Source organism: Scardinius erythrophthalmus, assembly GCF_964197995.2.
Source record: "Scardinius erythrophthalmus genome assembly, chromosome: 16".
In the NCBI taxonomy this organism is placed as follows: domain Eukaryota; kingdom Metazoa; phylum Chordata; class Actinopteri; order Cypriniformes; family Leuciscidae; genus Scardinius; species Scardinius erythrophthalmus.
Window position 1 is genome coordinate 28,383,705 of NC_138236.1, and position 14,353 is coordinate 28,398,057.

General features: G+C 36.5%; 1 protein-coding gene across 1 annotated transcript in view; it reads right to left on the minus strand.

The window, feature by feature from the left end:
- The window catches only part of cobl (cordon-bleu WH2 repeat protein), a 155,772-nt gene that overhangs the window by 79,424 nt on the left and 61,995 nt on the right, over positions 1 to 14,353 (minus strand). The window contains exons 5-7 of the mRNA XM_081388427.1: positions 14,121 to 14,349; positions 11,582 to 11,667; positions 4,179 to 4,349 (exon numbers count right to left, since the gene is read on the minus strand). Coding sequence (XP_081244553.1) covers positions 4,179 to 4,349; positions 11,582 to 11,667; positions 14,121 to 14,349 — 486 coding nt within the window. The remainder of the gene's footprint in view (positions 1 to 4,178; positions 4,350 to 11,581; positions 11,668 to 14,120; positions 14,350 to 14,353) is intronic.

Below are 14,353 nucleotides of genomic sequence, written 5' to 3' on the forward strand. Positions count from 1 at the left end.
TTGATAAACAAGACACCATAGAAGTTTCTGAAGATGGCAGCTGCCTGATTCTTAGGGCCCTATCATACACGTGGCGCAAGTGTTTTTTGGTAGTTTCAGCCCGACGCAATTATCTTTTTCATGTCCTTCGCCACATTGTTTAAATAGCAAATGCATTTGGTCCATTTGTGCGCCCATGGTGCTGGTCTGAAAACGAGATGTGTTTAGGCGCATTGCTATTTTGAGGCAACTGAAATAGACTGCAATATTTTTTTGTTATTTAAAAGAGTGCATTAGTAATGTGTGCCTATAGGCAGGTCCACAACACACGTACACTTTGCTTTTTACATACAGAGGGATGGGCAGCAGTACACAAACTAGACAAATATGAAAAAATACAAATATTGCAATGTAAAAGATTAATATTGTGTACATAAAGATATGGTGGAATCCGGCTTGTGCCATAGATGGTCTGCTTGTACGCTTTAACCTAGCACATGAGCAGATCCGTTTCCACTCTGGAGAAGCGTTCAGTCTTTCCACTTACAAATTCCGCCATGTAAATAGCATCCCGTCATGGCGCGAGCGCAACTGGCTTACAAAGGGAATGGGAAATTACACTCTGATTGTTTTTTTGCACATTATGCCCAAAACACACCCATTACTCATTAAAGGGGTCATTGGATGCCCATTTTCCACAAGTTGGTATGATTCTTTAGGGTTTTCATGTAAAGTTTGTAACATACTTTGGTTAAAATTCCTCAATGGTTATGTAAAACAACACCCTTTTTGCCTCCTCAAAAACAGCTCTGTTCACAGCGACCTGTTTCAGTGCATGTCTCTTTAAATGAAAATGAGCAACTGCTCACCCCACCCCTCTCTTCCATGGGGGGTGTCAACACAAGACATGTAAAGTGCTGCCTTGGCAACCTGCCTTGGTGGACAGTATACAAATGGCTGAGGACGGAAATATGCTAATATGGGATAGTCCGTCAGTGGTCGTGGGCAGCACATGAGCAATATGACATCATATTGCTCAGAAAATCCAAACGGCTTGATTATTGAGATAGTTTAGGCTTTTTGAGGATAAATAAAAAGGAGAGAATGGATTTTTGTCATCGTATGGTGGTTGTGTCCACACACTGCAAAGACACATTTAAATGCAAACACCATATAAAAGTGAATTTGGCATCTGATGACCCCTTTAAGAGGGGCAACCCTTTTAGACCATGCTCTGGTCGCGTCTACCATTTTTCCCGTCGTTAAACTAGCAAAAGTGGATTCGGACACGCCCTAACTGCACTTGCGCCGTGCGCTTTAGACCATGCGCTTTTTTTATTAAAATATGGCCCTAAGTTGGCAAATGGGAATATGGTTTGTGTAATATTAGCAACACATTATAAGCTGTTTGTCTGCATAAACTAAATGAAGCAAGGGTGTAGAGTTACATTCAAGCTATTTTAAGGCATGAAGAAGTTTTTTTCACATGAAAAAAACATTTAAATGTCATTTTGGTGATCAAAGATGAGTTTTAAGGAATAAAATTATTAACTAAAATGGGACTTTAAGTGAATGTAAACTGTCAAGAAAGACAACGCATGTGCAACAGATATATTAGATGATTGATGACTTAAAGAGACAAAAGTATCCCTGCTGATGTTTTTAATGTTCATCAAACAACAAAAGACACTGCAAAAAAAAAAAAAACCCTGCTGTTGACTGAATAACTTTTGTAATAAGGATATCTAAATGTATACAGTGAAGACTATACAGTGTTGTTTTACATTTGATTACTAAATTCAATTTCTGTACCTGGTCTATATCTAACTCCTGTTAGATCATTTGCATTTTTTTCATTTGCATTGTTCTTGCATTCAATGTAAAAAGTCTGCCGACTTATATAAAAAATGCACTAGACAATGCTGACTCGAGCTTCAGTGTGTCCGTAGAGGGATGAAACTTCAAATATATTGTTCATACTTGTACTTAACCTGTTAAGCTGCAACCCCACTTTTGAAAAATCCCAAGAAATGACATACCCAAACTGAAACAGATACAGTTCATGAACCCTTTGTACTAAAAGCACAAGTATGATCTCATTTGAAAGCTGACACCTGGCAGTTTATTGTAAATGTAGAATTAATTATTGTCATAATGACAAAAATTGTTATAAATAGCTTCAAAGTTTTGTTAAGTTATTAGAAATTATTTTTTATGAAATATCCTCATGAAAATAAAATTGAAGTTGGCCCTGTAGCAATCTATATGGTTTCACTTTCAATCACCAATTTCTTTTCTCAAAGTTCACCCTTACAATTTAAACTGTATCTAATGCATTTCTTGAATAAAGAAACATTTCAGTAAGCTTTCAAAAAATAATAAAAATATAACTTCTAGGTGGCAGGTGCACCTAGGGCTAGCTAGCATGTTAGCTTAGCACACCATCAATACACGACAATTTATGAGATTAAAACCATGTTTGTGCTTATAAACTTACTTTATAAAGCAAATCGAGTATTTTAAATAATTTTCTGTGATCTAATTTGGCTTCAGATAAAAAATCAGACAGAAAATATACTATTGTCAGAGAATGTCTAATACTGTTCTGCACAACGATTCTATATAGATTAGCATTACATTATAAATATAATCTATTATTATGGAAATACCTGGCATGGATTGAAAAACACAGGTAACTCAAATATCATAGCAAACATGTTTATTGTCTTCAAAACGACTGTTTCTCCATGTTACAGCGCGATCTGTTGTTAGCTGTGTGTGTGTTCGAGGCTTCCTGGATTGTCACATGATTGGCACTTCTTCATGTTCTAATACTGTGCACAGGGCGGCGAGGGCGCCCTCAGGCTATTGGTATGAATTGAAAACACATTAACAGAGTATGCAAACGCTCATAATGATTACATCGACGCATTTGGGTATAAATTCAATAAATATTATTCCTGTCTATAGAAATCTGATGTAAACCTATGAGAATATATCAATATTTCTCCAAATCTGCACATTTTTGAGCTAAAGCCTAGAAGGACGTTGTTTTGTGTATCGCTGTCATGACGACAGCACAGGAGTTTTTTTATGAATGAAAGCGGCTGACGCGCATAATTCATATTAAAGGCATCGACTCATTTTTTCATTTCATAACTCCTGACACAAATTAAGAAATAACTGTCGCTATAAGCTTCTCAGAATACAATAGTGGTCAAATTCTGAAACTTGAGTCTTATATCTTTTTAATGATGTATAGTTTGTCAAGGTATAACATTAAATCTGATAGTAACTTTGAACTATATATAAATAAAACCGCTTCAGTGCGCCCGCGCTCTGGCAACGGTTAACAGGTTAATGAATACAAGTCAGTAGATTAATATTGTAATTTTTGTTTTGATTATGTCACGGAATCACAAACTTTCTAGAACTTTCAATGATGTGCCACTTTTAGATTTACATTTACATTTATGCATTTGGCAGATGCTTTTATCCAATGCAACTTACATTGCATTCCAAGGTACACATTTACATTCTTATCAGTTCTTGCTTTCCCTGGGAATCGAACCCATGATACACTTGATTCCCTGATTGTGTCCAGGTGTGCCTTGTTAGTCTATAACCTGTGTATATATAAACCTCAGTTTTTCCTGTGTTCATTGCCAGGTCTTGTTTTGTTGGTGAGCTCAGTTCTGTTTCGTTTATTTGTTCCTGGAGTTCCCTAGTGTCTGTTCCTTTGTTTATTTCGGTTATTCCATATCTTTAATAATATGAAAGAACCAAATCCTGCTCTCCTGTTCTCACTCATTTCTGAGTTCGCCAGCATTACACCTATACTTTTTTTCAGATTTTCATTTAATTTGTTTTGCTGCAATTCAGAGTTTGTAATGTGACAGCTTCTTTGTGATTCATCTTCGAGCTGGTTAGTCTGGTTCTTGTGGTTCAATTTCAATGTGGTTTTGCTTTCATAGCAATCAGTTAAACTGTGTAACTGCTTATGTATGGTAAGTTTTACATCCCTGTAAGCTACAATATTAACAGAGCAGAGAATAGCCTACATTCAGAGGTTTGTACAGTGCACAGGAGCTTTTATGCAAAAACCTAAAGACTTAAATGACAGCTACTCCAAGGAATTATTATTTAGACTGTGAATATTTGTCAGTGGTTATGATTGGTGTGTGTGTCATTGCTCAAACCTGTGATGCCAGAGGTAAAGTCTGTGTGGAAGCTGATGGGGGTGCTGGAGCTCTGCGTTTCTTTAATTCCACTTTCGGGGACATCTTGGAGATGTTCATCACAGACTGAGACTGACCAAGAGTGCTGGGACGGGTCTCCACACATGGGCCACAACCCACCACTGACATACCCTGAGCATAAAATAAAGAGAGACACTTTAAGAGCTATATGAATACACATTTAAGAACATGTTTAAAAAACATACATGAAAATATCAATTTGTCTATAAATATAAGTGCAAAGTAGAGAAAGTAGAGACTAGCTTAGTGCAAATGACAAGGTGTATACAATATTGAAGGTGCATTGTACAGAGAAATGAGGTATTGTTGTAGGCAGTGGATCCTGAATTGTGTTGTAGGCAGTGCATTCTGAATTTAAAAGGGCAGCAATTCAACAGAGGACAGCAAGTCAATAACATTTGGCTGGAAATGTCACGACCTGCTCCTGGAGTGTGGCTGAGTTCTGAGGGCTTTACCCTGGCCCTGACCCCACGTTTACACTCCATTACACAGCTGCGCTGATAAGACGTTTAACAGGGAGGGACTCAAGACATAAACTAAACTAAAACAGCTGCTGACATCTTCTGATTAAGTTTTACACTAGTGAATTTCTAGAAGCAAAAAACAAAAGACATTTAAAAGCATAATTTTGAAATTTTGAAATTCATTCTCCTATTCCACTATGTGAAAAAAGGCTATGTGCAGAACTGAATCAATTTAAATTCCAATTCAATTCCTGAATTGCATAACTGAAATTTGAATTTTCATTTCATAAATTAGTTTTTAATGGACTATGGAATTTTTGGTTATACATATTACTAGTACACGTTTTAGCTCATATTACATAATCAAAAGATACAATTTTGATATCACTTTTTATTTTATAAATTTATCTTAAAACATTGCAGACCAGTGGCGGTTCTAGCTTTTTATAGTGCCCTGGGCGAACTACCCCTTCTGGCAACCCCCACTCCCACCCCAAACCCCACAAAATCACAAACAGAGATAAATGGGTAAAACAAAATAAAAATAAAAAACCTACAATGCAGAAAACACACAGAAATGAAGGAGTGACACTTTAACACATCCACAATGGAGAACAAATGAAAACACACACACACACACACACACACACACACAACAAAAAACGTTATGTTTAGTTTCATCGTGTTTTAATTTGGTTTTGTTCTGTTCCAGTTCCCAGTCATTGTTGGTTGCCAAGGTTTCCGATTTGAGTTATGCACCTGTTCCAAGTTATATTGATTAGTCCCTTTGTGTATTTAAAACCTCTGTTTCCCTCAGTCCTTTGTTCCGCATTAAAGCAACACTTAAAGGGACAATAAGTAACTTTTTAGGTATTTTATTATCTAAAATCAATATTTTTATTCATAAATATGTCCTCAATGGTGTACAAATACCTCTGCCAATGATCTGACTTATCCTCGTAAACGAAGAATTTATTATCTTTATATACATAGGACGGGTAAGTCCACGGAGGCTTCCATGTAGTTCCGCCATCTTGGAAAACTATAATAGCAGAGAGGGACAAAAAGTACTAGGCCAACGCGTTTTCGTTCAGAGCCCGTGTCACGTGACTGAAACCAGCAGAAACGGAGCAGAGCAGTGAGAGGCGCTTTTGTCACTGCCCCGGCAAGTTTAAAAGGATGCACTGCACGGTTAAGTCACAGGATAACGAGTCCTCTTCGTCGAAAAAGTCCACAATAAGACCGTAAAAGGAAACGTGATCGGAGATTACAAAAACAAGGGTTAGGCTATTATAATCTCGGGATAGCTAATGCAGGAGAAAGCTTTCAAAAGAGACGCTGAAGTTGCCTGCTTTCTTCTCGACAGGTAAGTCAATGTTAAGGTCTTAATTACAGGCTTTTTATTTTTATTTTTTTATTAGCCTATATAGACCAGCGTTTCCCAGCGGGGTGACGCTGCACCCTGGGGTGCTTCTGGCGAGAGCAGGGGTGCTGTGTAAAAAAACATTTTTTACCATCAATCTCGGATCATCGGAAGTCTCTAATAACAACAAATAATGCGCACAAATTTATAATAAAAATGCAAATCATAAGTTTTCGGCGTTGAATTGCGGAGGTTGCGTTTGCGTGTGATTTTATTCCCGTGCCTTATTCCCAGTGCGTCCACATAAAGCTGCCTATTTTTCATTGATGCGCTAACAGTCAAATACACACGAAAACATTGTCACAACGTCGGGTCTTGCCGTGTATTCACTTAAACACATCGGTTATGTCCGTGCTGCTGTCAACGCAACGCGTGCGATTAATGTTTTTCAGTTTAACACGTTAAAAATATTTAACGCAATTAAAGCAGCATTTTTTTTTTTCTGTCATCCTTTGGCTAGCGTTACATTATATAATCACGTTCTTCTTCATGCAAATGCTTCTAACCATGCAAGCGAGAAAATACAAAAGAGAATGCGCTGTCCTGTGATGCTGACACGACGCGCGCCAGACTCGACTTCTCTTTCGCGCTTTCGCTTTGAGTATCCTCATCAGAGCAGTCTTAAATTAGTTAAATAAAGTCTTAAATGAACGTTAAGAGTTGTGAGAAAATGGGACGCGTGTGGGATCCACATGTGACAGTGCAGCAGTGACATCATAACACTTCATTCATAAAAATATGCCATTAAACAATTATTTGAAATATACTGTCTTTATGATGTTTCTACATTAATTTGGAGATTTACTGTGAAATTATTAGGCTACATAAAATATAGTAAAAACAAGCTATCTTGTGCAATTATAACAAAATTATCCCAATAATTATCACATTATCCCAATTATTATCCCAATAATTATCCCATACACTGAGTGAGCAAACATTTAGGTGAGATTTGCAATGGTAATTGAGCAATGTTTATATATGAATAAAACGCCTTAATTGAATATGTCATTATGTAAAGTGATCTCTTCAGAAGAAAGTAATGATTTCCTAGATTTTAAATGGATGGACAAAAAAAATAAGAAAATAATAGATACAATTATCTATATGACAGTAGGCCTATAAGTTCTTCCCTGTGGTATTGAAAATTGATACATTTATTTATTTATTTATTTATTTATTGCTCAAGTCATACATAAATGTTTCATTCAATCATTCATTCATTCATTCATTCATGCATTCGTAACATGCATGAACGAAGAAAAAAAAAGGAACAGGAAGAAGAAAATCTTATGGTACCTGTCATTTATTTGTGCACATCAAAAATTAAATAAAAAAACCCCCAGCACATTTCAAGGTATAGTATCAAAGTAGTATCTCTACTATTGAGTAAAGCAGAGAAGGCCCTATAAACAAGGTTGTAAGTTTTGTTTGTTCAAAACTGTAACATTCGTTTGTTCGTTGTGTCAAGATGTAGTTTGTTTGAAATAACAAACCAGTTCACCCCAAGGAAAACTCGATGAAGTGCTATTAGAGGACATCCTGTCATAGCTTTTTGGTACATAATGGCTACCGTAGATGCAACACACATTTGAAAACGCGAGGCGCTAGAGAGCACTATTCATTTGATTGCAAAATACAATTTCACCACTAGATGGGAGAAAATCCCACTTACTGTCCCTTTAAGAACTTTTCCCCTTTGGTCCCCCTACAGGTTGGAAGTGGAATTGTCCATTACCGCTGTCGTAAATGGACGATGTCCACAGACAAGGTAGAGTATGTTGCATGATTTTATGAAAGTATGATGTAGAAACGAAGAAAAACAAAATAATGACTAGTGTAACGCTTGCCGTAAAGCAAGTTAAATTTGCAGTTTCTTAAGTCTCATTCGAATTACAGAAACGCTACCCGATCTGGCAAACTTGCATAGTGCGGTTATAGCAGATATAGGGCTGCAAAGCGAATGCAGAAGTGCATTTCACCCTGTTACGACTTGATAAACGAGATGGTCCTCAATGCAGAGCATAAAATCCGGGGGGAGGAGTCGGATCTAGATCCAACTCCTCCCACCTTACATACCTAAACCTACCAATCTCCACCCCCTGATCCCTAAACCCACCCCTAAACCTACCCATCTCCACCCCTAAACCTACCAATCTCCACCCCTTATATAAGATCCGACTCCTCCCCCCGGATCTTGTGTATTGCATTGAGGTGCTACTGGGATAAACCACTGACACAATTTTGGAAACATTATTTTAAGGTAAAAAAATATCTTTAGTGTTGCTTTAATGTTATGTTCATGTGTGATGTGTAATGCTATTGCCCTTTGTGGTTATTAAAAGTCCATTTCTTCATTCATTCTGAGTCACACGTTTCTCTGGTGGATTTACTACACGCTCAACGTAACACCGCCTTACTTTTTTTCCCAATAATCCATTACACTCTCCATATACTTAACAATGCAGAAGATATAGTACATTGCTATTTCCATATCATTGTGACTTTAATTTCAGAAGTTTGTCCAACCTGGCAGAGACAGCTACAAGCAAGCCATTCTTCCACTCCTGAAGGAGGTTTAACACCGTGGTTCTTTCACAAGATTTTTTGTTTGTTTGAGTGGTACAACATTCAACTCCTGGCTAAATCAACAGCGTGAGATTGAGGTGTGACTACCTGTTTAGTCAAACAATTTTGGACTGGAAAGGGTGGTAAAAAATGTCTGGGAAATCTGTTTGAAAGCAAACATTATTTTTGCAATTTGGTTTGTTGCTGCTAAATGTCACAAATTACACTCTTCACCTTACAAACAAAGGTAGAAAAGCAGGGATATGCATTAACATACACAGAGGTGTGAAAAGGATGTTTCTTTAAGAGAGAGCAGAGAGATCTGGCAAAAACTGAGGAACGAGACTGGATTTTCTAGAACCTTTCATGGGTGTTTGAGTGAGTGCTCAGCTGTTGGTTGGAACGAGAGAGAGAGAGAGAGAGAGAGAGAGAGAGAGAGAGAGAGAGAGAGAGAGAGAGAGAGAGAGAGAGAGAGAGAGAGAGAGAGAGAGAGAGAGAGAGAGAGAGAGAGAGAGAGAGAGGGAAGGTACTGTATGCAGTCTTACAGCTTGACTTGGGAAGAAAGATTAACAAACAGACATATGATCTAAACTATACATAACACAAGGGACAAATACACAAACCAACACAAACAAACACATGGAAAAAGCACAGAGACAAAATAATCACAGCTCTCCTATCATGGCCACATGCTTTCATTAGACGCCACAACCTCCCAGTAAAAGTTTGGCGTTCTCTCTAACTTTTTTTTCACCCTTCTCTGCCCTTAGAACGGAATGTTCAAAGTGGGAATGGCTATTAGTGGGTTGTATAATCGGAAATCAGTTACTGCGACGTGTTGAAAATGGCTCTTGGCACTGTCTGTGATATTGTAAATAGTGTGCACCTAAAAATGGTGTAATTACAGGGAGGAGCATCGAGAGCAGGGAAGAGCCCTTCATAAAATTTGGTGATAGAAATAAAATAACTGGCATATTAATGATGAATTATGGATGTCTGGGTGTGTCTGAGTGTCATTAAAAACACAGTGTGTTTCTCAGAGAAAAGGAAAAAGACACGCACTGTGGGGATAAAATCTCTGGAAGATTAAGTGTGTGAGTTTACCTACTTATCCATTATATTGGACACACATTTGTACCGAGAAGTGAACTGAATATAATAAAACCTCCTTTTGGGGATGTCCTCGTTTGTAAAAATGGTATTAAAAATAAAATGATTATTATTATTATTTACAGTAAATGCATAAAGTTTTCAGTTAGGGTTAGACTGTAGTATTTATAACTAGCTTATATAGCAATAGTCTTATAGTCAAGATTAGTCTAATAGTCAATACAATTTCACAATTCAGATAACTGTGTGTGTGTGTGTGTGTGTGTGTGTGTGTGTGTGTGTGTGTGTGTTTGTGTACATTCAAATAATGCCACAAAAGGGTCATTCAAGAAGCAGAAAAAAAAGTCCCAGCAAAGAACTCTGAGATCTTGTCTTGCTCAGAAAAAAGTGATCCAATGCAAATCTATCCATCTGAATGTTGAACAGTGATAGTGACAGGAAAATAGGAAAACTTAAGAAAATCTTGTTGAAAATCAAAACCGTATCATCTATTCTAGGTCAATTCCGTGTGAGCGGGAGATCACACGTTTGCCCAAGTGATTACTGACACCTAGTGGTGATACCTGAAAATAAATACATTAGATGGTGGAGATTTCTGAAACACACTGTAATTTCTATTGAAAGAAAATAATAATTAAGGACACACATTTTCATTAATTTAGATTTATTATCTTATATCATAACTGTATGCTTTCGTATATATAATTATTACTATTGATCTTTTAATACTATTGATCAGCATTACCAAACGTGGACGTTCCACTAGAAACAAACATTGATGTATTTTTTTAATTTATTACTGTGAAGCTGCTTTGATACAACCTATGTTGTGAAAAGCGCTATATAAATAAACTTGACTTGACTTGACTATTATTGTTATTATTGTTGTTATTATATAATAAATTATTATATATTCATGAATATATTATTTATGTTTTTTTATACTAACCAATCAGCATTCAGACCAGAAGTTCTGGTGCAGAACTATTCTTTTTTCAAGTGTAGAATTTCTAAAACAAATTCCATTACTATTCTGTAAATTGTATTTAAAAAATATTAAGGACAAGTGTTCATTAATATTGTTTTATTACTTGTTGTTGTTGTTATTCAAATTTATTATTAAAAATGAATTAAGTTATATATTTATTATTGACTAATCAGCATCTATTCTTTTTCATAATTAAAAAAATATGTATCATTCATTTATGCAATAAAAGTTGATATCCAATCAAATGAACCACAAAAAATGCCATTTGCTCTGAAAAGAACAAAAATTTAGAAGATGTAGAAAAATTAACCTTCAGACAGTATAATTGTGTTAAAGTTTGAAAACTGACAGACAGAGAGATGAGAGTGAATTATTAAGGGATACTGGAGTTCATGGGTTAGTACTTACATTAATGTTAGTGTCTGCATTGTCAACAACACTATCATCATCAAGACTGTCCATGTCCTCAGAGGACTGATCTTCAGTCTGAAATGGGAATGTAACACTAGCATGGCAAGAAGACTCACAATATCCATGAAAACCGTGCAGGGCAGGATATAAACTGCAATATCAATTAAGCATTTCATTTTCTCTATATTTTGCGATATGTATTAGTTTCCTCCATCATATCCATGGGTTCAGGTGTTTGGTGCTATTTGTCTAGATCATTTTGGGTTTCTATAGACATGCAGCTTTCAAACATATACAGCACTGTCAAGGTTTAAACAGACAAAAATATGAATGACCGAATGTGTGTGTAAGTATGTGCACAGGTGAGCCTGTGTTCTACCTTTGATTTCCTGCGATTAAACTTGAGGAAGCCCAGCAGACCCTTTTTATCTGATCCACTCAGACTGCTGGAGTGAAGAGATTCAGCTGTAAGAGAAATACATTCGTTCAGCATCTTACGCACACACAGGAGCTACTATTCTAGAATAATCAAGAACTGAGTCAACAATGCTACTTTTTGTTAAATTTAAGTGGTTAATTTTGAGCTAGCTAATGAGAATAATGGGTTATGGTAGATAAAAGATTAGCATATGCAGAATAAATACTAGTGCTTGCACGTCAGCAAAACAGTAGCGTTAAAGTTTTAAGTAATTTAGGATTTAGGCTTTGGTTCTTTGCAAATGAAATGCCACATCAGAGCCACTCAGCTATTGTAATGACTTTCAAACTTTAATCTTACATTTTATATAAACTAGCATTCAAAAGTTTGGGGTAAGTAATTTTTTTTTGTTTTGTTTTTTTTATAAATTAACGCTTTTATTCAGCAAGGATGCATTTCAAAAGAGACAGTAAAGACATTTATAGTGTTATAAAAGGTTTCTATTTCAAATAAATGCTGTTCTTTTGAACTTTCTATTCAACAAAATAATCCTTAGTAAAAATATATCATGGTTTCAGCACCACAACTGTTTGCAACACTGATAATAATAAGAAATGTTTCTTGAGTGCCAAAAATCATTTGACACTCAAAACTGGAGTAATGGCTGCTGAAAATTCAGCTTTGCCTTAATGGGAATACATTACAATTTTAAATATAAGTAGACTTGGTAAGCATAAAGGACTTTCAAAAACACTAAAAAAATCTTACCAACACCAAACATTAGAATGGTAGTGTAAACCAAAAATAAATAGCACACTTATCATCAGAAAAATCCAAACACACTCACTGAGTAAAATGGTGCATATTAAGTGCTGACTTGCAAGCACTGTAATAAAGTTTTCCCATCGTGCATCACAAGACACCTAAACACTTCACTCAATGTCCAACATCGTGACATGTATGAGACCGTACAATTCAGATATTGTAGTTACTTAACAACTATTAAACATGTATACAGCATTAAATGGAACATGATGTTATAAGCTGCAATGCACTAAAAGCAGTACAAAATTCTGACATTAGATGGCGCTACACATCTGCAAAGCCTCCACTTCAACTAATTTAGATGAAGGAACACTAACACAGAACACACACTAACAAAACCTAAAGAAGAATCAGCAGGACAAGGAACAGGTTTCCTGAATACAACATAAATGCATTTAGAACATACGCATGACAGTAACAATAAGCATAACATAGCACTGCATGTCTTGTTTAGTTTCTATTGCCCGTTTTATTTTAATCATAAAAAGCTCAAAAATGTTCTGCAACAGGAAGCAAACTCAGCGCATTCAACACTGTAAAGGCACTATGGCACGACTACTCAGTCAAAGTTATGTACATCAGTACCTGAGTAGTTCAGGGCAGGGGTCGAAGCCATTTTAGGCTGGAGAACTGAAAACAATCAAACCAGTAGAACATTTGAAACCATTTGAAATTGAACAGATATATCTTTAGTGCAGACAGTGAAATGGCATAGGCTATTAGAGCCTTTAGGTGCTGTATGAGGATGTTAGGTAAAAATAGACCTGACTAAACTTTCATGCTGCCAGAACAAAGATACTGAAAGTGTAAACATCTAAGAGTGGGTCTGAACAGGAAGAGTTGGACCTGCCAATGAAATATCAACAACCAAATTGTAACCAGTGGTTTCATAACTGTATGTTTTTATAATTTTTTTAAGACACAGATTTTCCATTGGACATTCAAGTACGACAAAACACGCTATCCATATAATAAAAATGTAAAATATATAAATTAATACTTTATTTAGCATAGATGTAATAAATTTATCAGAAGTGAACGTATTGTTTTACATTGTTACAAAAAATGTCTCTTTCAAATAAATGCTGTTATTTTGAACTTTTTATTCATCATAGAATCCAAAAAAAAAAAAATTGCATCACGGTTTCCATAAAATTAATCTTTTAAAACTGTGATACTAATTATAACTTAAAGGAGAACTCCGGTCAATTTTAACATTGAGCTCACAGGTTTAAATGGGGTGTGAAACATTTTGAGCTTGTCCATTTTCGACCACTTCCAGAGTTAGTCGAAAGCGCATTCGACCGGGTGGCTGTCGTAGATGCTCATGTGGTCGAACAGCTACAAAATACCACCTACTTTCCACCTGCTGATCTAATGTGTAAACATTACGGGAAACGCGCTAGCCAGTCGGGATTTAAACTTTGTGCTTTTGAGCTTTGTTCGTCCATTAAATCGAAAGATCTGAAAAGGGGCCATACATTTACCCATCCATAGACCCCTCCCCATGAAGAAATCAGGACCGAAGTGGTCGAAAGTTGACAAGAGACAGATTAAAACACCAGGTGTAAACAGGAATGATTTTTCTTTGACTAACTGTGACCCCATCGACCAATACCAAGTGTAAACAGGGCCATGTGACCATATGTGGTGTCCTGACTTTCTTATCCCATACCTAGCATCTGATCCAGGACATAGAGTTCCCTGATACCCAGCTCACTCAGGGACTTGTCCAAATCCAGTTGTTGGTGGCTGACATTGTCTCTGAACAGCAAGACATGGGCAGGGTCAAACTCGCACTTCTGACAGATCACAGGCACCAGGGAATGCAGGGGGACCAATGGATTTACTCGAACCACGGCCTTCTGACTGTGGTGATAGTTCACTACCAAACGCACCGTTTTCTAT